This window comes from Salvelinus fontinalis, chromosome 2 (genome assembly GCF_029448725.1).
Source record: "Salvelinus fontinalis isolate EN_2023a chromosome 2, ASM2944872v1, whole genome shotgun sequence".
Lineage (NCBI taxonomy): Eukaryota > Metazoa > Chordata > Actinopteri > Salmoniformes > Salmonidae > Salvelinus > Salvelinus fontinalis.
In genome coordinates, this window is record NC_074666.1 from 84,407,141 (window position 1) to 84,434,468 (window position 27,328).

The 27,328-nt window shown below is 41.8% G+C and overlaps 2 protein-coding genes across 2 annotated transcripts in view; both read right to left on the reverse strand.

The window, feature by feature from the left end:
• Positions 1–797: 797 nt before the first annotated feature.
• Positions 798–17,889, reverse strand: LOC129829649 (ras-related protein Rab-5C-like). The gene is made up of 6 exons (XM_055891487.1): positions 17,717–17,889; positions 7,169–7,533; positions 5,453–5,604; positions 5,082–5,204; positions 4,762–4,855; positions 798–2,003 (listed from the first exon to the last, which is right to left on the reverse strand). Exons 2-6 carry the CDS (start codon positions 7,332–7,334, stop codon positions 1,879–1,881), a joined length of 660 nt encoding a protein of 219 aa, XP_055747462.1. The 5' UTR covers positions 7,335–7,533; positions 17,717–17,889; the 3' UTR covers positions 798–1,878.
• A 424-nt stretch (positions 17,890–18,313) lies between these two features.
• LOC129829648 (potassium voltage-gated channel subfamily H member 4-like) overlaps positions 18,314–27,328 on the reverse strand; it is a 32,037-nt gene continuing 23,022 nt past the window's right edge. The window contains exons 11-16 of the mRNA XM_055891471.1: positions 27,025–27,239; positions 26,884–26,922; positions 23,666–24,048; positions 23,338–23,417; positions 23,002–23,078; positions 18,314–22,540 (exon numbers count right to left, since the gene is read on the reverse strand). Coding sequence (XP_055747446.1) covers positions 21,458–22,540; positions 23,002–23,078; positions 23,338–23,417; positions 23,666–24,048; positions 26,884–26,922; positions 27,025–27,239 — 1,877 coding nt within the window. The 3' untranslated portion in view covers positions 18,314–21,457. The remainder of the gene's footprint in view (positions 22,541–23,001; positions 23,079–23,337; positions 23,418–23,665; positions 24,049–26,883; positions 26,923–27,024; positions 27,240–27,328) is intronic.

Sequence of the window (27,328 nt, forward strand, 5' to 3'; positions counted from 1 at the left end):
ATCAACAACTTAATGTGTACTTAGCCCTTTTGAAATGAAAGGTTTCAGCTTTGGGGCAGCAGCTGTTTACAATTAGTATGGGAAAGTAGAATCGGCCCCAGCTATTACTGTCACATCAGAGAGAGCAAATGGCTTTTGGCCAACTAAATCCACTGGGATGGGGGGGGGGGGGGGGGGGGGGACGATTGTGGAGCAAGAATGTGAGGAATTCAGTCAGACCAGTGTTAGATTTTCAGACAGACTCCCTGAGCTCAGCTGGCTTCTTAGACTGATGAGGATCTATTGAGATTTAAGCAAGATTGAGAATTAGAGAACAAAGGCTGGAATGACTGGAAACAACTATTATACGCTCAACATGTCGGTAGAGATACGAATAGCTGTTAGGTGAAATCGTCTACTCTAATACCCATTGTCATACAACAAATGAGAAGACAGGCAGACAATGAGATACCTTCCCCCTTATTTATTGGTAAAAATGACAATTTGTTGTTTTGCTTGGTTTACCCCTGTCCCCCATCTCACAGCATTGACAGCTGCAGGTACTGTTGTGCTAGTCATTGATGACATAACAGACGCGGACTGGTCAGAGGAATCCCTCCCCGATAGGAAAAAGTTTTTAAAAAAGCACAGAAAATCAAAAGCAAAAGAAACTGAAGAGAACATCTGAAACCACGAGAGGTGACAGAACCAGGGCACCCAATACCAGACTCTTCAGAAAACAGAAGAATTGTACACAAATAAAAATAAAAAATACATCTTTACATGACAAAAATAATTAAGGATGACAAAGCATCATGTTGAGATTGGGAAGGTATTGTATTGACAGTAACTACTGATTGGTTACATGTTTGAAGAAAAATCATTATACAAATAGCAACATGTTTTCAATACACAATTGTGATTTTGGTCAGGAAAACAAATCTTGCTTTATCCTTTTTATTTCACTTTCGTCATTGAATATGAATGATTCAAAAACATTACATTAATGCTAAAAATGACTTATTGGTGACAATGATGACAATGATGTTAATGCACTATGTATATGGTTGGAAATCATAGATTAATGATTGGAAAAGCTTAGGTGGTCTAGTCTTTGAAATCATACTGTTTAACGTGTGCCAAAAATAAGTCAAAGTAATAATAATAATAATAACAATAATAACAATAATAATTCAGTTAATCTACACAACTGCTATAGCTGGAAGGAAACAACTGTTCTCCCAACTCCTTTTTTGGGGTTGAACACTCTCCTTTTGCCCAAGGGTGACGATCGGGAACAAGGGTGACGATCGGGAACAAGAAAAAAATGAAATAATGAGAATTGCTACATTCACCCACCACCAAACTAAACAGGGTTAGAAGTGACAAGACATACGTTGAAATACTGTAGCATTACGGTAAAGATGACGAGAGAGAAAGGAGAGGGCACAAAGAGCCCGTTCATTATTCCTCCCAGTTGCGTTTGATTTTTTTCTTACAGAAATACAGTGAAACAAGAAAAGAACAGTGCTCTGTTAAGTGCGATTAGTAAGGATTGATCTTTTTTTCCCTCTCTAAGTGGGGTTGTTGTTTTTTGCCTGGGTGATGTCAGATGTCCATCGTTTGGTTGGTTGGAGATAATGGGTTGTTATGTCCCCGGGTAAGTTAACAGTTGTAGGTCGTCATGTTGGTCATAATTGTGTCATTTGTCTGTTGGTCTGATCATTGGAACCTTGGAGTTGTGTGTTGACAGTTGATTGGCCTGTGAGCTAGTTTGCTTATCAGTTGGTGCATGGTGGTTGGTCAGATCGTCAGTTGGTTTGACCGTGGGATGTGTTTGTCAGCTGGTCTGAACAGTTGGTTGATACTGCAGGTTGGTTGGTGTGTCGGTCCAGTTGGTTAGTTCCCACCACAGCACTTGCTACCACCAGCCTGTGGGGCGGCTTCCTGCAGGTCCACTCCTGCCCGACCACCGGCCCGGCCACCGGCTCCACCCGCTGGCTCGTTCTTAGGAAGCTTCTTGGCTACAGGAGAAGGACAGAAAGAAACGGTAAGTAGGAAGACTTTATGGTTTCTACACATTTGATTTGTTCTGGGAAGAAATGTACACTGACTATTCAAAACATCTTGAACACCTGCTCTTTCCGTGACAGACTGACCAGGTGAATCCAGGTGAAAGCTATGATCCCTTATTGATGTCAATTGTTAAATCCACTTCAATCAGTGTAGATAAAGGAGACAGGATAAAGGATTTTTAAGCCTTGAGACAGTTGAGACATTGATTGTGTATGGGTGCCATTCAGAGGTGAATGGGCAAGACAAAAGATTTAAGTTCCTTTGAACGGAGTATGGTAGTAGCTGCCAGGCACATCGGTTTGTGTAAAGAACTGCAACACTGCTGGGTTTCTCACGCTCAACAGTTTCCCATGTGTATCAAGAATGGTCCACCACCCAAAAGACATCTAACCAACTTGACACAACTGTGGAAAGCATTGGAGTCAACATGGGCCAGCATCCCTGTGGAACGCTTTCAACACCTCGTAGAGTCAATGCCCCAACGAATTGAGGCTGTTCTGAGGGCAAAAGGATGGGTGCAACACAATATTTGGAAGGTGTTTCTAATTAAGCAATAAGGCACCAGGGGCTGTGGTATATGGCCAATATACCACCGCTAAGGGCCGTTCTTTAGCACGATGCATCGCGAAATGCCTGGACAATAAAAATAAATATTTGGTCATACCCGTGGTATACGGTCTGATATACCACGGCTGTCAGCCAATCAGCATTCAGGGCTAAAACCACCCAGTTCATAATGTTTGGTATACTCAGTGTATACGTAAGCAATAAGGCCTGAGGGGGTGTGGTATGTGGCCAATATACCATGGCTATGGGCTGTTATTTTGCACGACGCAAGGTGTAGTGCCTGGATACAGCGCTTAGCCGCGGTATATAGGCCATATACCACAAACCCTGAGGTGCCTTATTGCTATTTATAAACTGGTTACCAACTTAATTAAGAGCGGTACAAACACAGTTGAAGTCGGGAAGTTTACATACACTTATGTTGGAGTCATTAAAACTCATTTTTCGACAATGCTACAAATTTCTTGTTATAACAAACTTTAGTTTTGGCAAGTCGGTTAGGACATCTACTTTGTGCATAACACAAGTAATTTTTCCAACAATTGTTTACAGACAGATTATTTCACTTATAATTCACTGTATCACAATTCCAGTGGGTCAGAAGTTTACATACACTAAGTTGACTGTGCCTTTAAACAGCTTGGAAAATTCCAGAAAATTATGTCATGGCTTTAGAAGATTCTGAAAGGCTAATTGACATAATTTGAGTCAATTGGAGGTGTACCTGTGGATGTATTTCAAGGCCTACCTTCAAAGTCAGTGCCTCTTTGTTTGACATCATGGGAAAAATCAAAAGAAATCAGCCAAGACCTCAGAAAAAAAATTGTAGACCTCCACAAGTCTGGTTCATCCTTGGGAGCAATTTCTAAATGCCTGAAGGTACCATGTTCATCTGTACAAACAATAGTACGCAAGTATGAACACCATGGGACCACGCAGCCGCCATACCGCTCAGGAAGGAGACACGTTCTGTCTCCTCGAGATGAACGTACTTTGGTGCGAAAAGTGCAAATCAATCCCAGAACAACAGCAAAAGACCTTGTGAAGAAGCTGGAGGAAACGGGTACAAAAGTATCTATATCCACAGTAAAACGAGTCCTATATCGACATAACCTGAAAGGCCGCTCAGCAAGGAAGAAGCCACTGATCCAAAACTGCCACAAAAAAGACAGACTACGGTTTGCAACTGCACATGGGGACAAAGATCGTACTTTTTGGAGAAATGTCCTCTGGTCTGATGAAACAAAAATAGAACTGTTTGGCCATAATGACCATTGTTATGTTTGGAGGAAAAAGGGGGAGGCTTGCAAGCCGAAGAACACCATCCCAACCGTGAAGCACGGGTGTGGCAGCATCATGTTGTGGGGGTGCTTTGCTGCAGGAGGGACTGGTACACTTCACAAAATAGATGGCATCATGAGGGGGGGAAATTATGTGGATATATTGAAGCAACATCTCAAGACATCAGTCAGGAAGTTAAAGCTTGGTCGCAAATGGGTCTTCCAAATGGACAATGACCACAAGCATACTTCCAAAGTTGTGGCAAAATGGCTTAAGGACAACAAAGTCAAGGTATTGGAGTGGGCCACAAAGCCCTGACCTCAATCCTATGGAAAATTTGTGGGCAGAACTGAAAAAGCGGGTGCGAGCAAGGAGGCCTACAACCTGACTCAGTTACACCAGCTCTGTCAGAAGGAAAGGGCCAAAATTCACCCAACTTATTATGGGAAGCTTGTGGAAGACTACCTGAAACGTTTGACACAAGTTAAACAATTTAAAGGCAATGCTACTAAATACTAATTTAGTGTATGTAAACTTCTGACCCACTGGGAATGTGATGAAAGAAAAGCTGATATAAATCATTCTCTCGACTATTATTCTGACATTTCACATTCTTAAAATAAAGTGGTGATCCTAACTGACCTAAGACGGAATTTTTACAAGGATTAAATGTCAGGAATTGTGAAACTAAGTTTAAATGTATTTGGCTAAGGTGTATGTAAAATTCCGACCTCAACTGTATATGTTCTTTCATACCCGTGGTATATGGTCTGATATACCACGGCTGTCAGCCAATCAGCATTCAGGGCTCGAACCACCCAGTTTATAAATGCACATATAATATTGTGGTACACGTACCTATGGCCATAAAGATCTCATTGACGTTCATGGCCGTCTTGGCTGAAGTCTCCATGAAGAGCAAACTGTTGTCATCTGCGTACGCTTGTGCTTCCTACATCAACAAAAAACAAAGGGAGGACAGAGATCTTTAGAGCCCCATCAAACACATCAATACAATCAGTAATAACCCAGAGCTTTGAGAGTTCGTGAGCATTCTTGAATATCAACAGAAACTATAAAAATGACATTTCTAGTACATTCTCCTGTTTAAACAAACCACTAATTTCCACTAATAGTCCAGTGGGAGCAGCATCTAATTGTTAGGAGTTCCTCAGTACCTGGAAGTCCACAGCTCTTTTGTTGGCCAGGTCAGCTTTGTTTCCTGCCAGTGCAATAACAATGTTAGGGCTGGCTTGTCGTTGGAGCTCCTTCACCCAGTTCTTTGCACGTGTGAATGTATCCTGAACAGGAAAAAAACATTCTTAACATCATAAAAACATTTGTGATTTGATGAAATACATGACAAAGGCAGATTGCACAATGGATGTTTGTTTTTCACACAAGAGCTCTATTATATATCTACAGAAGTGTCAGTTACGAGAGCAAAGGTCTGTCCTTTGTTAAGGGTTTGAATAATCAACCTAAAATAAAATCACTGCTGACAACACTCAGGAACCAGTTCCACACGTGACCAGCAGCAGTCACTCACTGTGTTGGTGATGTCATAGACCACGATGGCAGCCTGCGCTCCTCTGTAGTACATAGGGGCCAGGCTGTGATACCGTTCCTGCCCTGCAGTGTCCCAGATCTCAAACTTAACTGTTGTGTCATCCAAGCAGACGGTCTGTGTGAGGAAGGCAGCTGGAGGGGGGTAGAGACAAATCATAGACTTAGTTTCAGGCTCTATTTTGATTTTGAAGTCTGCAAATGCCCTACAGATAGAAAAGAGGTGTACATTTTACTTCGCCTGTGCATTTCCTCACAGTGGAGTAAAACTCAGTATCTGTACAGGACAGGCATTATTTTTTTCTTTTTCTTCCTTAGATCATGTCATAGGGGTATAGTTGTCCCTATTTGACATGGCTGAGTTAAACTAGCACAAGGCAAACATAATCCCAACAGCCAAGGCCATGAGACAGTTAAGAGGAAACATGAGCAGTGGCTTAATGAGAACTCGTGAAGCTACAAAGCCAGCGCTGAGGAGACTTGGGAGCCTTCCAACGTTAGAGAGAGGAGGAAGGGACAATTATTAGGTAAATAAACAAGATCGAATCGCAGAGCACTAAGCACTGGGTAAAAGGTTACTGTGAGTAAAGTAGTGAGAGTAAAATATACTAAACAAGACTGAGTGATGAACGAGAGAACAAAACATGTGGCTGTCTATTGGCTAATCCACGGAACATAAAGACAATGCTAATGCAGCCTGTTGTGTCACAGGGAAATGTACAGCAGCGCTCATAGAGGAAGCCTGCTCCATACTAAAGCTCGGTGACCTTTGACCAGACAGCTGACAACCGGTTTTAAAATGTTTTTAAAATGCTGACTCGTCCTAAGGCTTTGGTTAGTGTAAGCACCAAGCATCCTGTCTCTCCAGCCTCACGCTCCTGTGGCTGCATGATGTGACGCTGTACTTTAAAAATATATATTTCTAGAAAAGGTAATGCATAAATCCTGAAGAAAGCAATCTAGCTAGTAAACCACTAAATCATAATGGAAATTCCCAACACGTGTGTGTAGGTCTGAAACACTAGGTGAAGCTGAAAATAAATAGTTACTTATTAGTCATTACCCAATTTTTTGGGGAATTCTTTGAATGTTAAAACCATCACGTATTGGTTTCCATATGCTTAGATATTAGAGCAGTTCCAGGACAGGAAATCCCATTGTTGACCGACTTCCTTCCTGTTTTAAAGAGCCCACAGAGAGAGACCCCCTTCTCACTGCTCCACTCCGGCTAGCAAGTCAATACATACCGTATTAGGCAGATGACAAGTACCTCTTTCTCACACTAATCTATTTTTCAGTTTTGGTTTGAACATTCTCTGTAAGGCTTTCTGTGGCCGGGAGTAAGGACCTCCCACTCCTTGTGGCATATTTAAAGTGTCAGTCAAAGGCTCGGCTGCTCATGCAAGAGTCAGGTGATCAGCTGCCAAGAAAGATCTGGTTCTGTAGCTCATGTCTGCTCCTGACCTGGCCTTGACAACAGCTAGGGTAAGGGCTGCTAGCTAGCAGGAACACAGCCCCAGTTACCAAGGCATTCTAAGTGGTCTTCCTTCAGTCTACTACACATTAACACTTCCATTCTATTTGATCTTTATAAACATGATACTGACTCAACACAAGGACAGCTGTAAAGCAACACAAACACTAAGCATGACTAAGACACAGTCAGAAGAATGACAATCCCAATGGCGTGCCTCCTCACCTCCGATGGTGCTCTCCTGGTACTCGTGGAACTGGCCCTTGACGAAGCGCAGCACCAAGCTGGACTTGCCCACCGCTGACTCTCCCAGCAGCACCAGCTTGAACTGGCAGATCTTGTTGCTGGCCGCCGCGCCGTTGGTCCGTGCTGGTCCTCCTCGACCTGCCATGCTGCCGAGCAGAGAGCTTCACCGGGGTAAGAGGCTCTTGGTAGAGAATGAGGCTGCCTTGGGCGGATGACTGAGGCTCTGAAGCGGAGCAGGGACTGAAGCTGAGACCGGGCCAGGCGAGGGTGGGCAAAGCTGGGTCAGGTGAGTCTAGGCCAGGAAGTGAGGGGGCCGGAGGAAGAGGGGACTTCACCTGTGTGAGCTGGAAGAAAGAACAGACTGAGTAATAATATCACTTGTAGGCAGCTAGTGTGATACAGGGAAACTTTAGTAAACTAGAGCGTCTTCAGAATGTATTCATACAGAATGTATTCATTATTCCACATTGTTGTGTTACAGCCTGAATTCAAAATGGATTAAATAATTTTTTTGTTCTCAACCATCTACACACAATAGCCCATAATGACAAAGTGAAAACATGTTTAGAAATGTTGCTTATTTATTGAAAATTACATAAGTATTCATACCCCTGAGTCAATACTTTGTAGATGAACCTTTGGCAGTGATTACAGCAGTGAGTCTTTCTCGGTAAGTTTTCCACACCTGGATTGTGCAACATTTGCCCATTTATTATTTTCAAGTTTCTTCAAGCTCTGTCAAATTGGTTGTTGATCATTGCAAGACAGCCATTTTCAAGTCTGGCCATACATTTAAGTAGATTTAAGTCAAAACTAACTCTACCACTCAAGAACATTCACTGTCTTCTTGGTAAGCAACTCCAGTGTAGATTTGGACTTGTGTTTGAGGTTATTGTCCTGTTGAAAAGGTCAATTCATCTCCTAGTCTCAGCAGACAAGCAGGTTTTCGTCTAGGAGTTTGCCTGTGCTTAGCTCCATTTTGTTTATTTTTTATCCTGAAAGGACTGGAGGATTTTAACATTTACAAGCATACCCATAACATGATGTAGCCTCCACTATGCTTGAAAATACGGAGTGTGATACTCAGTAATGTCTTGTATTTGCCCCAAACCGAACACTTTGTATTCAGGATAAAAAAGTGAAAATGCTTTGCCACATTTTTTGCAGTATTACTTTAGTGCCTTGTAGCAAACATGATGTACATTATTGGAATATTTTTACTCTGTACAGGCTTCCTTCTATTCACCCTGTCAATTACATTAGTATTGTGGAGTAACTACAATATCTCATATCACAGCCATTAAACTCTCTGTTTTAAAGTCACCATTGGCCTCTCAGGCAACTGAGTTAGGAAGGTCACCTGTATCTTTGTAGTGACTGGGTGTATTGCTACACCATTCAAAGTGTAATTAATAAATTCACCATGCTCAAAGGGCTAGTCAATCTACCAATAGGTTCCCGTCTTTGCGAGGCATTGGAAAGGGACCTTACAATTATCTGTATGTGTGGGGTACAGTGATGAGGAAGACATTCCAAAAATATATATATATATTAAAAAAAACACTTATTGCACACAGAATGAGTCCATGCAACTTATTATGTGACTTGTTAAGCACATTGTTACTCCTGAACTTATTTAGGTACGCCATAACAAAAGGGTGAATACTTATTGACTCAAACCATTTCAAATTTTAATTAACTACTACAACTTTTAAAAACATCATTCCACTACGGGGTATTGTTTAAGGCAGTCACCAAATAAAATCTAAATGTAATCATTTTTTCATTCAGGCTGTAAAAGGTGTGAATACTTTCTGAAAGCACTTTATATACAGGTTATAATAGAGTTGCAGCCACATATGTCCAGAAACGGGGTCTCCGTTGAAGGTTACGCGTCTTCCAGCAGGACAGCGACCCCCTGGGCTCCCGAGGGACGCAGCGGTCTAAGGCACTGCATCTCAGTGTTAGAGGCGTCACTACAGACCCTGGTTTCGATTCCAGGCTGTATCACAACTGGCTGTAATTGGGAGTCCCATAGGTCGGCGCACAATTGGCCCAGAGTCGTCCGGGTTTGGCCGGCTTTGTAAATAAGAATTTGTTCTTAACTGACTTTCCTAGTTAAATAAAAATGTTAAATAAATAAATTACATCACAAACACATCAAAAAGCACACAGGAATGGGCGTGGACTACATGCCTCAAGTCTTAAAAATCCTTCTTTAACCCGTCTCCTCCTCCCTTCATCTACACTGATTGAAGTGGATTTAACAGGTGACATCAATAGGGGATCATAGCATTCACCTGGTCAGTCTCATGGAAAGAGTGGGTGTTCCTCATGTTTTGTACACTATGCATGCCATTTAGAGCTATCGAGGTGAATATAAGAGTCATTATCATTTCTTATAGTCTTGCCTAAATCAGTGAGAAAAGTGTTGACTGCAAGGAGTCAATGGTGTCATACCAAGTTGGCTACTCCCGCAAGTGTCTGGTATAAACCAATCTACTTTCATGTTCCGGGTTAGAGTCCTTTGTATCTTAACCTTTGACTGGGCTTATTATTCAGGTTCAAACAAACCTTTAAAAAAAATGGTCCTGATGTGCATCAGTTACTCATTAAAACCCCCAAAATGCCTCAAATCAATGCCTCCCAGACTAATTATTCTGCTCCAGTTGATCAGTGTTGCAAATCAATAATGTTCTGATGAACACTATTGGTCGAGGAACATCTCAGTGCTTCTAAACACCACCATGGCTTGACAAGAAAACAGTTTGTTTCAATTGAAGGTTATTTTCTGGTAAGCCTACTGGAAACCTACATTGTGGTCTGGATGTCTGTTTGAATGAAGCACGGGAGATTGAAATGGAACAGGGAGATAAGCCCTGCCCTCTTCTCCTTTAATTATATTTACTTTAGACTCAACAGGCAAATACAGCACTGAGGGAAATGTCATGGGGTCCTGTCCAAAGCAACATTTAGAAATGCAGATTGGGTCATGATGAGTGCGACCACAATTAACCGTGAGCATTCACAATCATGACGCTTGAACGCCAAATTTGGGGGGGGAGACAGTCCCCCCACGCGCCCAAACCTATGTCTAGACACATCAGCCTAAACCTAAGTTCAACTATGTTCACATCCAACCCATTGCAACCTGTGTGTGTGTGTGTGTGTGTGTGTGTGTGTGTGTGTGTGTGTGTGTGTGTGTGTGTGTGTGTGTGTGTGTTCTCAGAGACCACAGAGCTGAGGACCACAGTGAAAACACAGAACAGGAAACGATAGTCTGTGAGCTGCTTGCCCCAAGGACTCCTGTTTCTGTGTTACAATCCACCTCGGGCCTGCACATCATCCCTCTTAACTAAGATAGTCACATGATGATGTGCAGATTGTCATCTTTTGGTTGGGCCAGTGTACTCAGAGTCCAAGTGTTCTTCTTACCATTGACTGAGGAATATGACTACAGTAGAAAAACTTAAATCTTCCATGGAGCTACTTTACGAGGTCAGTCAGCTTCTGCTTGGTGAAAGGGACAGGAAACGGACTAGTAACAGCAAGGTTGCAAGTTCAAATCCCCGAGCTGACAAGGTACAAATCTGTCGTTCTGCCCCTGAACAGGCAGTTAAACCCAGTGTTCCTAGGCCGTCATTGAAAATAAGAATTTGTTCTTAACTGCCTTGCCTAGTTAAATAAAGGTTAAAAATAAAATAATTAAGCCTTTCTTTAAAATCAATACACAAGTATATATTTTTAAACCTGCATATTTAGTTAATATTGCCTGCTAACATGAATTTCTTATAATTAGGGAAATTGTGACATTTCTCTTGCGCTCCGTGCAAGCAGTCAGGGTACATGCAGCAGTTTGGGCCGCCTGGCTCATTGCGAACTGTGTAAAGTCCATTTATTCCTAACAAAGGCCGTAATTAATTTGCCAGAATTGTACATAATTATGACATAACATTGAAGGTTGTACAATGTAACAGCAATATTTAGACTTAGGGATGCCATCTGTTAGATAAAATACGGGACGGAAAGAATAAACGTTTTGTTTTCGAAATTATAGTTTCCAGATTCGACCATTTGAATGACCAAAGGCTCGTATTTCTGTGTGTTATTATGTTATAATTAAGTCTATGATTTGATAGAGCAGTCCGACCGAGCGATGGTAGGCAGCAGCATGCTCGTAAGCATTCATTCAAACATCACTTTCGTGCGTTTGACAGCAGCTCTTCGCAATGCTTCAAGCATTGCCCTGTTTATGACTTCAAATCAACTCCCGAGATTAGGCTGGTATAACATATATGAAATGGCTAGCTAGTTAGCGGGGTGCGCGCTAACAGCGTTTCAATCGGTGACATCATTCACTCTGAGACTTGGAGTAGTTGTTCCCCTTGCTCTGCAAGGGTCGCGGCTTTTGTGGAGCGATGGGTAACGCTGCGTTCCTCGTTCGAGCCCAGGTAGGAGCAAGGAGAGGGACGGAAGCTATACTGTTACACTGGCAATACTAAAGTGCCTATAAGAACATCCAATAGTCAAAGGTATATGAAATACAAATCGTATAGAGATAGTCCTATAATTCCTATAATAACTACAACCAGCTTTCATATGTTCTCATGTTCTGAGCAAGGAACTTAAACGTTAGCTTTCTTACATGGCACATATTGCACTTTTACTTTCTTCTCCAACACTTTGTTTTTGCATTATTTAAACCAAATTGAACATGTTTAATTATTTATTTGAGGCTAAATTGATTTTATTGATGTATTATATTAAGTTAAAATAAGTGTTCATTCAGTATTGTTGTAATTGTCTTTATTAAGTCAAATATATATAAAATCGTCGGATTAATCGGTATCGGCCTTTTTTGGTCCTCCAATAATCGGTATCGCCATTGAAAATCATATTCGGTCGACCTCTAGAGCAGACAGTACAGCAAGGTAGCACACCAAAGTCCTAGGCTACTGCCACATACACATCACACACCATCCGAGGGATTCCTAGACGCACCACAGTGAGAGTGTGGAGAGAAACAGCTGCATGTTCATTGGGTCAACATGTAATTCCCCTACGTGCTAATATGATGAAGCTAAGGTGCAAACAAGAGAGGAAGTTGTAACAAAGCTAATAGACCAGGACTGTGGCACTAAGCCCAATGTCTTTGTGTTTCTGAGAAGAACGTAGAAACATCCTGGTATTTCTTCTAATTAAGCTAGCCTAAACAGGTCACTTCTGTCAAATGTTTGAGGCACTTTTTACACAAAATGTTTACCCTTACCAGTATGTCTACCATTCTAAGACAAAACAACAGGTGTGACTGCTCTCCAACCCTGATAGCCTACTACACACACACACACACACACACTATGGAAATTAAGAGGTCAGCATGCCTCACTGTCCCAGGACAAGGCTCCATAGCCAAGGACAGGGAGGAGGGAGGCTGGGGGAGATTCCAAGAGATTCCCAGCCTGAGATGTGGGCTTCAGAAACCAAAAACAGGATAAGGGAGTGAGAACATTTAACCTAGGCTACTCGTATGAGACCATATTGTATATTAGTGTCAGTAACACTGATAACACTCAATATAAACACAGAGGACAAACATAACTGAAAATCTGATCTGCATCAAAAGCCATGTGTTCAATCTACCATTACAAACCAAAACAGTAGATTTAGGCCTAACAGATTAGGAAATGGTTATTGAACAGTTTAGTGAACAGGGCGGCGCACAATTGGCCCAGCGTTGTCCGGGTTTGGCCGCCATTGTAAATAAGAATTTGTTCTTAACTGACTTGCCTAGTTAAATAAAAGGTCAAATAAAACATTATCCTTGGTAATATGATTGACTGATTGCTAGAGGGCCTGTAGTGGCTGGCCCAACATTCACTCCTGTTCCGAGAGTCACTCAGAGCAGCATCATGCATCTAAGCAGCCCTCTGCTGGCATCTTTAATGGACTCTAGAGACCTCCACACACTGAAGTGGGTCAGAGAGATGGAGGGGAGAGAGGCTGGGTCAAAGAGAGAGGAGGTGAGAGAGGGAGAGATGGTAAAATGTTCATACAGCCTCCCGTGGGCTTTTACCCTACCAGCATCGCGATACTCGTTAGTATCGTGGCAAGAAATCAAAACACAAAGTGGATTTAACTTTAGGAAAACAGCCCTAATGTTGGAAACAAACATCATTATGTTGTCATCCAGACTGATCCATGATTTATTTTTACCAAGCTATAGCACACAATGTTTCACATACAGCAGGTTTTCTAAAGGACCAAAGAGTTAGATCTGCTTCGTGTTTTCATTTTTGACATGGGAAAAATATCCTGGTATCATCCCAGCCCTACTCTTAACCTCAGAGCCCTCACAGCCAACCCCATTATTGACCACAACTAGCCTAAAGGTATGCTTCAGTCACAGCTCACAGTCCCACTGTGCTCTGTTGTCAGGTACAACTTAGCCTGGGTGCCAGTCTGTTTCTGCTCTCTTGTCAACTCATTATGGAATTGTCATACCAAACATTGCTGAAAGGCTTGACAATGACATTGGAGTAGGCAAAAGCACAAACAGATATGGAATCAGGCTAGGTAAAACTCTTAGGCCAGTGCTGTTCATGGTAATCAGCAGGGGGTGGAATGGGACTGATCAGAAAGAGTACCTGATGTTACTGGACTGGGAGTACCTGATGTTACTGGATTGGGAGTACCTGATGTTACTGGACTGGGAGTACCTGATGTTACTGGACTGGGTAGAATGAAGTTAGTTGTACTATGAGGATGCACAGAATTCCTCTAAACAACTGATTAGGCTAGCACTGCTAACAATACACACCCCAATAGGCCTATGAGCTGTGTGTTCCCAAAAGACAATTCAGTCTCCCACTCCTAGACTCCAGTTGAAACATCAGCTAACCCATTTCCTGGCACAGCCATTATCTACAGATGTGTCAGCGTGTGACCGTGTCAACGTGCATTCGTCATCAATGCCATGGAATTAGTGGTGCAACAAGGTGTCAGGCAGACAGACTTAATTTAACCAGTTACCTAGGAATAAGTGGTGACATGACAACAGGTTCTCTGAACTCCAAGGGTGGAGGGACCAGAGGAATTAGATGTAACGGGGAGGGAGGGTGGAGCTAGCAGCAGCCATACCACCCCGCCTGGCCTGCATCCAGCTGTTAGCTTGGCTTTCATCTGAAGTTTAAAAGGGTTGGGCCTGGATGGGAAACCGTCAGGGAGGATAAACCCAGAGAGGGAAGAGAAAGCGAGTCAGTCCACTGTGCTACTCGATTGGGGTATTTCAATATGTATGCAAGAGAAACTAAAGCCTAATGACTAAGGGATGGGTCGATTGGAAGAGGAAAGGAATGGTGACTAAGGTTGCGTTTTGACAGGCAGTCCAAATTCTGATATTTTTTTTCAGTCGTTTGTCTTTTGATCAATCAGATCAGCTCAAAAAAATATCTGACTTGAAAAGATCTGATGTGATTGGTCAAAAGACCAGTGAGTGAAAAAAATATCAGAATTGGGCTGCCTGTCTAAACACAGCCTAAATCTCTGGGAATGCAAACAGGATACACATCACTAGCAAATGATTGGTGAGGCAAGGGAGAAATAATGTCCTTCTCTTTCTGGCTCCCTCTGTGTGAGAAACATGACAGTCAAGCAAAAGTCTGTGTAATACAATTCTACTCCATGCTGATAATTTTGGCCTCTCACATTATATCCAACAAGTTGTGGAAAAGACAACAGTTTCAGAGTTAATTGAAAATGTTTGAGTTGATTTTATTTTTACAGGGACGGTGCACATTAATCAACGTTTCAGTAAAAGTGCCGGTTTTAGCCAGCCGGCTAATTTCAAACCACAGTCCCTGGGCAGATTAAAGCCATTGTTGATTAAGCCTGGATATGTTTTTCAGGAATTTTCTCCTGAACCATATGGTCCATCTACTAGAAACTCGTGGACAATATGGACGCAGATATATATATAAAAAAAAATGAATATTCATATTTATAATTAAAATATAAATGACCAAACTTACCTGTGTGTGCACGTTGACCAAACTTATCAAAAATGTAGCTTTGCAACCCTAAGTGAGATAAAAAGCATCTGTTTTTGCATAGGCCTACTGGGCTAAACCCCAACCCCCAATTCAATTTGAGCATGGTGCTAGTATGAGAAATAAGAACCCCAGACAGGGCCTCAGCTGCAGAGATAAAGGGTCAGGATGAGGTTAGTGGGTGTCTCATCAGGCTGCGAGGAAGCACACAAACTTAATTATTAATGACTCAAACTTAATGAAATAATTTTCCATTTGTTTAGGCCTAATTTGTTGTGGTTTAATCAATAGGTGGCATACATTGATACTGTAAGTCTCAAACAAGTCTGGTAGCAAACTGACCAGTAACCCACTCTGCACATAGAACTCTCCAGCTTGGGTAACAGAAAAAATGTCACACCTACAGGATATCTTCAGTCTTTTGAGGAGTCATCAGAATGACCTGTTGTGAATGGGCACGATTCATTCATTCCTCCATCAACTCCAATGCATTTCAACCTTTCTGACCACACTAACACATACCAATTAGGCTTACTTTGGATTGAACATTGAAAAGTGTTGTGTCTCACGCAGATGCATGTTATTTTACTAGCCATTCTGTCAGGAATATTTGGAAATATCATAGAAACAGTCTTAACTAGGCTTACAACACCAAATCAAACAAACATTTTATGCCACCTAGTAAAATTGCCTTTTATATAATGTTTGCCTGTGTCAAAATGTGTCACCACTCTCTAAGGACAAGGTCCACACCATAACATGGCAGCAACTTGGGAAAATTATTAAAAATCCCTTCTCTAGTCCTGTTATTGAGCCATAACACACCAACGAGTTTCCAATGAGGATTTACCCTGGTGTTTACCCAAAAGACTCAAGCCCAGTCCACTTTTCAGCTGGCATGTACATAACAATGTCTAAAATGTGAACTTTAACAGCTTCTCACAAAGCAACTGTCTTAATGATGCAGAGGTTGACTCTGCTTGCCCAAAGTCAATTACACTAGAGCTTACATTAAAAAGTGGCAATTCAGTCTCCCTTTCACCCCATTTAACAAATGATTTAAGTAACAAAAGGCACATCTCAAGACGAGTTGGTTATTTGAATCAGCTGTATAGTGCAAAGGCAAAAACCAAAACGTGCACCCAGGGTTTGGGAAACTCTGCTCTAAGGTATGCAATGACTGACATGACAAGAGGAAAACGGACAATGCACTACCCAATTTCATAATTGCAACTTCTACATTCTACTATTACAACTTTCAGGAGTAAGTTGAAAGCCGAACTGAGTTCTGGGGGACTCCCGTGCCCACCCCCCTGCCATAGATGACCTGCAGTAAAGGTGAAGGAGTGAACAAGGGTACAGGACTGATGAGACACAGTAAGTTATGAGGGACACCACATTCCACCATAGACCAGAGAAACGGAAGCATGCATTCATACAAAAGTAACATGACACTGACAGACTCCCACGATGAGGGCTACATCAGATAATTGTGGTACAGGTAGGTCAGTTGACACACCAAGTGCAGACCAAAAATGTAACTCAGCAAATGATGGCATTCAAAATGATGCGCCTAATTAGATACAGCCATGAACTCCAATTATGCAAAATATGTTTTGAGACCTAGCTAAGTAAACGATTATAACCAGTGGCAAGATAACAATTAACGTAAAATACCAGGTGACGTGGGTTACTGCAAGATGGAATGATTCGTGATCATTGCCAGGCAGAAACCATAAATAGCTATTAAGTTGGTGGGTTTCAAACTTCCTCATACTATCGTCATCATCACTGATACCAAGAGCCTGCTGACACCAATGGCAATGAGCTAAGATACTCTGTTGAAAGCTAGAAATCAACATATGAAAAGTTTATCAAATTGATTGGACTAAAAGGAAAATCTACTAGCTATATAGTTAGTTAGCTGTCAGTTAAAGACTAACTAGCTATGGAATACAAATCTAACACATGACATCTGTAATTTAGCTAGCTAGTCCACCAAGTTACAGTAACTAGCTAGCTTTTAAAAGCCAAACCATTTTTTAAATTGTTATATAATGTCAATGAGAGCTATAGTTTAGTAGTTAGTTAGCTGAGTAGACGACAAAAATATGTCTATTGTAAATTAACGTTACTGCCAGTATAAACAAAATAGGACGACACTGACGAAAGCTAGCTAATGCTAACTAACTTGGCTAAGTGTATGATGACATCGCACAGAAAAGACGGGGTAAATCAAACATCTAAAAGATAAGTAACTATTTGGTCAAATTATGAACAAAGCTTCTCATTATTTGCTAACTAGTTACCTCATTAGCTATCTGGACAAGTAATCAGTCCCATTTAACATATCAATCTGACAGTCGTTAGCTAGCGACGTATCTCTGGCTAGGTAGCTAGCTAACGTTAGTTTACTGTCTGGTTGATTGAGCAAAATTTGACAGTGGAAATCTAAACCAAAATAGTATAGTTTACAGCTTACCGTTTGAGGCAAAGGTCAAACATGCGTTCCCTTTTCTTTGTATACTCTCACTTTCCACAATTTCGATTTGACGACTTTTCTCTATCACAGCTCACTACGACTGTTCAACACATAGGCCCCGGCCTTCACTTCTGCTTGGTTGCATTTTTTTCCGGGATCCTCCCACTTCCTGAAGGTGTGGCTTCCCTCTGATTATGTGTCGTTGGGAACCTGGGAACTGTAGTTTACTTGAACACAAATTTGGCCAGGGCTGATTATTATTTAGGAGTAGTCTCCGTCGACAGACTTGTTGGCTCCCACAATGTATCAATGCTACTGATTTTGCCTAGGATCGGATTTACGAGACTAATTTAGGAGCGGCAAGTAGTGGCAGTTGCCACTCTCCATAGCGCAAGATAAAACTGCATCCGATATATTTTTTTTACATATAAAAAAAACATCAAACTAGCATTTACACAGGCAGCCCAGTACTGATATTTTTTTTACACGAACTAGTATTTTAACCAATCACATCAGATCTTTTAACATCCGATCTTTTTGGTCAAAAGAAACACCCCTGGCACCAGATAGGCAATCAACAACTCAGATTCGGTCCCATAGTTTTTCAAATGTATTTAATCAAATATTTACAGAAGCTTTAAATGTATCACCATCTGGTGTCGCTAAAGACCATGATATTTGCCATCATCTGACATCAGTTCAGATCTAAATTTTGTTCATAAATGTAAACTCACTGACCCAAACGTTCATATTGTGGGCATCAAATGGAGAAGCCCCAGTATTTTAGTGTGGGTTTATCTAAAGGCATAGGTCTATCTAAAGAGATATTGTTGGATGTTGAGTGATTGACTAACAATATTTATGTAATTGTGTACCACTACTGTGACCTGCTCAGTTAAACCTTTCAAGTTATTTCATTTCAGATGTAAATGTATTTCTCTATTATGTAATTGTATTTCTCCCTGTTAAAAAAATATATATGTTAATATTCTGTTTGCATCTAAATAGTTATTTTACAACTAATATCAGTTACAAACAAAATTATATACAACTCTTTCAGTCTGCACACATTGTTCAAATCATTCTGTAATTTGTACGCTTCTGAAACTGTTGTGCTTGTACAGTAGGCTATACATTACACATCTTTTTTCAGTCTCTGTTACCAAATAAACAGTAAAATATCCTTTTCTCAATAGGGGGTGCTGTTTGCACTTTGTAATAATTTCGTTCCCAAATTAAACTGCCTCGTACTCAATTCTTGCTCGTACAATATGCATATTATTATTACTATTGGATAGAAAACACTCTCTAGTTTCTAAAACCGTTTGAATTATATCTGTGAGTAAAACAGAACTCGAGTTGGAGCAATTTTCCTATGAGGAAGTGAGAAATCTGAAATCTGCAGGCTGTTCTGAGGTCGGTTTATTAATTTGCATGTTTTCTATTGGTTGAGATGCACTGCATACGCCTTCCCCTGGATGTCAGCGAATAGTGAGAATTGAAATGGAGTTGCTAGGCAGATCTGAGGCCTTATAAATGGGCTGGCAACGTGGGGTCCTCTCTTTCTTCTCTTCGCCATGACGCAAGACAGACCTCAGGATGGCGTTCTAGAAAGCTCCCGTTATAGCCCTTAGATATATCCGGCTCTGAATTTATTCGATATGGATGTTAAAGACATAATGTTGTTATTTTAAACCGAGTTATATCAGTTTATATCAGTATATTGCAATTTTCGGGTATTTATTTGTGCTGCGTTCTAGGGAGTTGGGCACATCTGGCCCACATGGCTAATGTTTACTGCTAATTCCAACGTTGAAGGCGACAATCTACAACCGAGCAACGATTCTTTTGGAAAAAGGACAACTTGCCCAAGATTCTGATGGGAGCTCATCAAAAAGTTAGAACTATTTATGATGTTAATTCGTTGTTCTGTTGAAAAATGTAAAACTCATATTCCGCCATTAATTTCGGTGCGGTCTCGCTTTAACGCACGCTGTATGTCGTAGTAACGTTAATTTTAAAAATCTAACACAGCGATTGCATTAAGACCTAATGTATCTTTCATTTGGTGTCCAAGCTGTATTTTTTTGTCAAGTTTAAATTTAGTTACTGATTAGATTAGGTGCCTCTCCCAAGATTTCTCCCAACATATTGTTGGCAGCTTGGCTACTATTCTCATTGTATAACCACGATTTGTGCCGCTAAATATGCACATTTTCGAACAAACTCTATATGTATTGTGTAATATGATGTTATAGGACTGTCATCTGAAGAAGTTTGAGAAGGTTAGTGAAAAAATGTATATCTTTTGCTGGTTTATTCGTTATAGCTATTGTTGGCTTGAATCAATGCTGTTGTGTGGTTGGCTATTATAGTAAGCTAATATAATGCTATATTGTGTTTTCGCTGTAAAACACTTAAAAAATCAAATATTGTCTGGATTCACAAGATCTTTGTCTTTCATTTGTTGTACGCTGTGTATTTTTCATAAATGATTTATGATGAGTATTTAGGTAATTCACGTTGGTCTCTGTAGTTATTCTAGTTGCTTTGGTGAGAGTTGTGATGGTGGCTGCAATGGTAAACTATGATTTATACCTGAAATATGCACATTTTTCTAACAAAACATATGCTATACAATAAATATGTTATCAGACTGTCATATGATGAAGTTGTTTCTTGGTTAGTGGCTATTTATATCTTTATTTGGTCGAAATTGTGATAGCTACCTATGCAGGAAAAAAATGGTGGGAAAAAAAAGTTGTGTCTTTTGCTATCGTGGTTAGCTAATAGATTTACATATTGTGTCTTCCCTGTAAAACATTTTAAAAATCAGAAATGATGGCTGGATTCACAAGATGTGTATCTTTCATCTGGTGTCTTGGACTTGTGATTTAATGATATTTAGATGCTAGTATTTACTTGTGACGCTATGCTAGGCTATGCTAGTCAGTTTTTTTACTGATGGGGGTGCTCCCGGATCCGGAAATGAATTAAGTAGAAGATATACAGCATAGAAAAAGTCAAATGTTCAAGACACAAGAGCAAAAAGAGATGCAGAGCTATGAATAGCCATATTGCAGAAGAGGGAAAAACACATATAACCAAAGGTCCTTTTTGGCCTGCAATCCCCTGGCAGGCTAGCCAAGAGACAATTTCTTAAAATAATGAGCACAAACATTGGTCGTATGCTGTAATGTCCAGACAGCTTGTAGAATGAACTCCACAGTGTGTTCACAAACAATGAAATCACATAAAAACACATCAAAATAATGCTCATTTAGGTGATGATACTTTCTATGTAAACACATTATAATGAAGGAAAGGGGTGGGGTTTGCTGTTTCCATGGCTGCCAGGTCTCAATATGATATGTCTCGAGATACCCTCCGGTTAGTAATACCTAACTTTCAGTTCACAAGAAATGCATAATAAACACAAGCTGAATACTTTTGTAGACTGAGTCAGCTTGTCTTCATAATCTCGGGTCCATATCAATGCTGTATTTACAGTCAAATTAAATAAACAGTACATCAAGTAGTAGTACAATCAGTGTCGATATTATGTAGTGTGATTACTGTGGTGTACGTTTTAGACTGTAAAGCAATCATTCATTTCTCAGATGTAAACTCATGTAGCATAAGAGATGCAACCAAAAAGGGAGAGTTGATGGGCTCAGCGTTACTTTGCAGCAGTAATGTTCCAGTTTATTTATCTGGTCTCTGTGGGGCTCCAGACAGCTGCTAATGTGTCACCTCCAAGCCCCAGAGAGGCTCGACTTCCAGGGCCTGCTGTGTGCGGATGTTGGTCTCCTGGGTCTGGGACTCTGCCTGCTCAGCATCACTCTGCATCCTCTTTGGTCTCTCCCTGTCCTGTGGATACTCAATGTTAGGCCCTCCACAGTCTGGCTCTTGCCCTGCTGACTGCCCCACTAGAGGTAGGGATGAGTCCAGTGTGTGGACAGGGCTGGAGCCCACCAGGTCATTCTTCCTGGCTCTGTTGAGAGAGCCCTGCCCCTGCGTGGTCTGGTTGTGCGTCTGATTGTATGTTGGGCTGACAGACGTGTAGACCCCAGACTGAGAGCTGAAGGTGGTGTGGAACTGTGGTTGGCCGGTAGGGGTCAGTGAGACGTGGATAGGCATTGGGGAGATGGGCGGTGAATGGCTGCGGTCAGAGTTGACCTGGACACTCAGGGAGGGGTGGGACTGGCTGAGGCTGCCTGGGGAACGAAAGGTACTGATGGTGGGGATGGAGGCTTTGTACTCAACTTGACCAGGACCCGCACCTGGGAGTACTGGGAAGGCAGAGCTGAGGTTCAGAAGAGATGGCCCAGTCCGGCATTGGGAGTGGCCCATGTAGGGTGAGTTGGGTGTAGTTCTGGAGGTCGGGAAAGGTCTGTACTGGGCTTCAAGTCCCTGACCAGTGGTTCTGCCTCTGTCCGAGCAGCACGGATGTAAACAGGACGACCTGGGATTGGACGTCTGGTGAAGGTGCTCAACCTCCACCTTCTGACTCATGCCGGGACCTCTGCCCTGGGTGGGCACCCCACTGTAGGCCCACATGTTCCTGGCAGGGTGGCTGAGGGGTTCATATTGGAGGTGAGATGGGTGAGGTCCAGCGGGCATACAGAAAGGCACCCGTGTCTGCCAGTCATTGGCAGCAGTCATGTTGCTGCTGGGGTTGGGGTTAGGGGCCATCTGCAGGCCGTAAGGATAGGTGGAGATGGCAGAGGGGTAATGAAACATGGTCACATGGGCTTGCAGGAAACACATCATCTCGTGGAGCTCCTTGGTCAGGTTGGACACCTCCTGGTTAAGGGTATTCATCTGGAAAATAGATGGCATGCAGAATAATGAAAGCTATAGTCTGTTGCTTGGTTGAATCGTAATTATTCCAAGGCAGGATAGTTCTATTGTCTCTTTCTAGGTCAGAAATGGTAGAAAACAAGCAGTCAAATTATCAGTCGTGTTACGTGAGCTTTCAAATCTGGACCATCTCGAATTTAACAATCCTACATTTTATTTGAGGAAAAATGTCTTTAAGTGTTCTCTTGCCTACATACCCTGAGTGGTGTATTTAATGCTGAAAGTGTGTCAGGGATGACCTGTTTTTAGACACTCTTTAGGGTACAGCGAAAGTAGAGTACGGAAAATGAAGTGGGAGAACAAAAAAGTTTGCGTCTCTTGAGCTCTAGATGGAGCATATCATTCATTTTTCAGTTCATTGATACATCATTATGTTGGTTTATGTGTCAGTTTATTCCGTCAATGTAATCGTATGTTCATACCTCTTTGCTTAGCTGGCTGATGTTCTGTCTCACCTCCTCTGTTTCCAGAAGTAAGTTGGCGCTCACCTGGAACGGGTCTATAAGGGGGATGGGATGGGCAAGGATGGATGAGATCAGTGCTTTCACACCCCACTCCAACATAAAGCACTTTGCTCATACCATTTCATTTGTATGAATAGCCTACTTGTACAGCTTTGGATCATTCTAAAAAGGCCATTTTCTGACTAATCAATTCAGTATCCTTGACTAAAACACATTTCTATTTACTGTTAGAAAACCACTGTTAGAAAAATTGAATTTTGGTAGTTAAACCATTGTTTAACATGAGACCATTACCTTTGCTATTGGTCTTTGCCTCGCCTTGATCCACATTGAAGTGAAATGACTGCCCATTATCCTCAATTCCATCCACAACCCTAGAGGAGATAGGAAGAGAGGTTCATACATAAGTGGGTTGTGATTAAATATGAAGTGATTTTCAGTTAAATAAATTGAACTGTAATCTGTCTTTGCTGTTATTACCAGGTAAATCCATTGTAAAATGTGATTTACTTTTTAGTCAGTGGTTATAGTCTTATAATCCTACAAACCTTAGGCTCAGGTACTGGGCTAATGAAATACAATCGCTAGTCATTTTGATTGACACTTAGGTCTCATTACTCGCCTGGGGCTGAGGTCCAGAGGGCTGACACAATGTAGGGAGGGTATGAGCAGCTTGGCTGGCCTATGGGATGAGCTGTGATCTGTGACCATGTTGGGCACTGGGGCGGGAGTAACCTCCTCATTGGACAGCAGCTGAGGGGATGGGCTACGGCCTCTGCCGCCCTGGGCTGGGGAGCGGCAGAGATGGAGCGCACTGACATGTCGAAGCTCCTCCCCCAGCAGGCTGCTGAGGCCAGGGTGGCAGACGGGGCTGCTCAGGCCATGCATCAGGAGCAGCCGTCCTTGGTGGGATGCACCGGTGGAACAGTGGCTCATGTCCTCACCAGACTCCACATCTTCTGCCTCCACAATGAAGGGAAGCTTGTGGTCCTTATCAGCTCGCTCCTGAGGGGCAGAGGGTGGGAGAGGAGAGGCATGAGTAACAGGTTCTCTGTAGTTCTCACAAACAACCATGCATGCCCTCCAGTAGCCTATTGCCATTGGAGGAGGAGAGAGAGTGTAGAGCGATACACAGAGTTAAATTTGATTTTAGCAGCCGGTAATGGGTAGCAGGGGCGTCATGCACCCTACAAATCTGAGTGGGCACAGAGTATGCGAGGATGGCTGGGGGGGGGGGTTGTCCGGAGGGGGGCATGTTGGAGAATTGTTATATTTTCAAACACCTGAAACAGCTTTCTCCTGCAATCTAGAGCCATATCATTTTCTATTAAGTTGGCTTTAGCTAGCCAGCTAGATACGTTCATAATCTCCCAACCTCATACCTAGCTACCAAGTAATTTCAGGCTGTCAATCAAGTTAGAGTAGCTTATCTAACTATCTTAGCTGGCATGCTTTATAAAACCAAGCAATTACTCAGTGTACTGAATAATCTTAATCTTTTACCCAGATTTGATCAGAGATGCAGAGAAGCATATTTAGTTTCTTTAAAAGAATAACCACCAGACCGGTCAAGAGGTACGCTTAGATTTAGTAAAATACTAGGATGTAATATCCAGTGGTGGTTCTGAAGGGGGGGGGGGGGGGGGGGCAGGGAGGGGCCAGTGCCCCTGTGACAACAATTTTGGACCCCCTTGTGGCCCCCCTAAATGTGGAGTATGAAATAATTTTTACATAACAAATATTTGCCACCGTTCTTTTTTTACATCCGTTATGTAACGGCTATCGTCATATTCCTCATATTCCTCCTCCTCGGAAGAGTGTTCATGATGAATGATTTATTATAACGGAAAAACTGAACACTGAAAAATACAAAACAAATAAACGAAGTGCAGAAAAACAGATACAGTACCGTGTGGTGAAAAACACAAACAAACACACGTGAAACCCAGGCTGCCTAAGTATGATTCTCAATCAGGGACAACGATTGACAGCTGCCTCTGAGAATCATACCAGGCCGAACACAAAAATCCCAACATAGAAAATCAACCATAGACAAACCCACCCAACTCACGCCCTGACCAACTAAAATAAATACAAGACAAAGGAAAACAGGTCAGGAACGTGACACGTTATTAGACAGTGGCAACGATGATGATTATGAACATGGTCTTTTGCCTGCTAATGCAGTGAAAACGATATGACAGCAATTTTTTTATTTTTTTTTATTTTCACCTTTATTTAACCAGGTAGGCAAATTGAGAACACGTTCTCATTTACAATTGCGACCTGGCCAAGATAAAGCAAAGCAGTTCGACACATACAACAACACATAGTTACACATGGAGTAAAACAAACATACAGTCAATAATACAGTGAAAAATAAGTCTATATACAATGTGAGCAAGTGCGGTGAGATAAGGGAGGTGAAGGCAAATAAAATATATATATAAATAAAAATATAAAAAAAGGCCATGGTGGCGAAGTAAATACAATATAGCAAGTAAAAAAAAGACTGGAATGGTTGGTTTGCAGTGGAAGAAGGTGCAAAGTAGAGATAGAAATAATGGGGTGCAAAGGAGCAAAATAAATAAATACAGTAGGTAAAGAGGTAGTTGTTTGGGCTAAATTATAGATGGGCTATGTACAGGTGCAGTATGCAATAACGTCTAATGTAACTGGCCCCTCTAACAGTACAACTGGCCCCAGCTTGGACCCCCCCCCCCCCCCCCAGTTAGAACCTCCACTGGTAATAGAACCTCCACTGGTAATATCCTAGGTATGTTAGTGCAGTATATTGAGATTTGAGATTAACAACAATCAGAATAACACCCTCTGGAATGTGTTGAACAGAATTAGGCATAATGATTATGGCTCTAAATTGAAGGAAAAATATGTTTCAGGTGTTTTAAATTGCTAAATAATCAGGGTCCAGCCCCCCTCCATCCTCACCTACTTCGGTAACAAGAGACTGTGTCATTTCCTTCTAATAGCTGTTCTGCTGTGAGTCAGTGCTGTTCCTCTCAATTAGGTGCACTGAGGTAAACTGCCTACTTAGCATTTTCAGTAGGAGTTAGATTATTTAGCTGTTATGACCTCATCGGGGCTTATAATTGTTATTCCTCAGTGACATTTTTTCTGTCAGATTATTATTATTATTACGTTTATTGCTACCAGACAATTTTCACATTCTGGTAAATTAATTTTGAGCGAATCCGTTAAATCCCACGCACGATGTAGAAACATTAACACGTGGACACTCACGTCATAGAAACACACATGCATGTGCACGCACACAAAGGCATATGCCTACTCCAACACCCACTCAAATACAAGAAAAAACAAGAGACAAAATCAGCCTCACAGAGACACACTGATGACAGCCCTTTGTTAGGCTCTCAATAAAAGGTGGCAAAATGTGAGAGTTGCAATCATGCATCTTTCAGAGTGAAGTTCTATCTGGGATCTAGATGAGAACATTGCGTTCAGCCTTTTATCAAGTTGTATGTTCATTTAAGAAGCAAGGGCAACGGGTCAGGGACCAGAACCCTCATATCAACCTCAATCATTTAAATGTCTCTGTCCCAGACCACTTTGAACAATGGAACGATGAGTCACAAAGCCTTATTCACATCTGAAGGTGTAAATATTTTATTTGGACATTTAGCTTAAAAGAGTCCGGCTATGACTACAAATGTGCTGAACTCTGATTTGTGGATCATGTGAAGCTGTGACTTTGTAGATACGATGGCTGTGGGAGCATCCCTGAGTTATTTCAGTAGCAGACTGACAGGTCATAGTAATCACCATCTGTAGTATAGTAATAAAAAGGCACACATTTACCTGAGAGAGCCGAGGGGACCGTGAGAACCTTGTCAGTCCCTGGACAGTGAGTCAGAATGAATCACAATTTCATTACAGTTTACACAGTCCACATAGAGTAAACTTTGAGTGAGTGATTGAGCGAGCATGTGTGGCTCTCACCTCTGCCTCGCTGCCCTCTCTCAGGTTGTAGGTGAGGTTGTGGTGTATATCAGAGCTGAAGCGACTGCCGTACTCTGGGTAGAGGCCCAGGACCTCCCTCAGGGCACGGACACTGATGTGCTGCAGGTCACAGTAGGTCAGAGCCTTCACGTCCGCATTGGTCTTGATCACCTTGTCTTGCGCTGTCAGGTCTGCCCCAATCAGATCACCTTTGCCTAGAGACAGATTACCCAATTAATAATCTGAATTGTTGGATTCTTCTCTCATACAGTATAATGACAACATCCATATTGCTGAGATAACA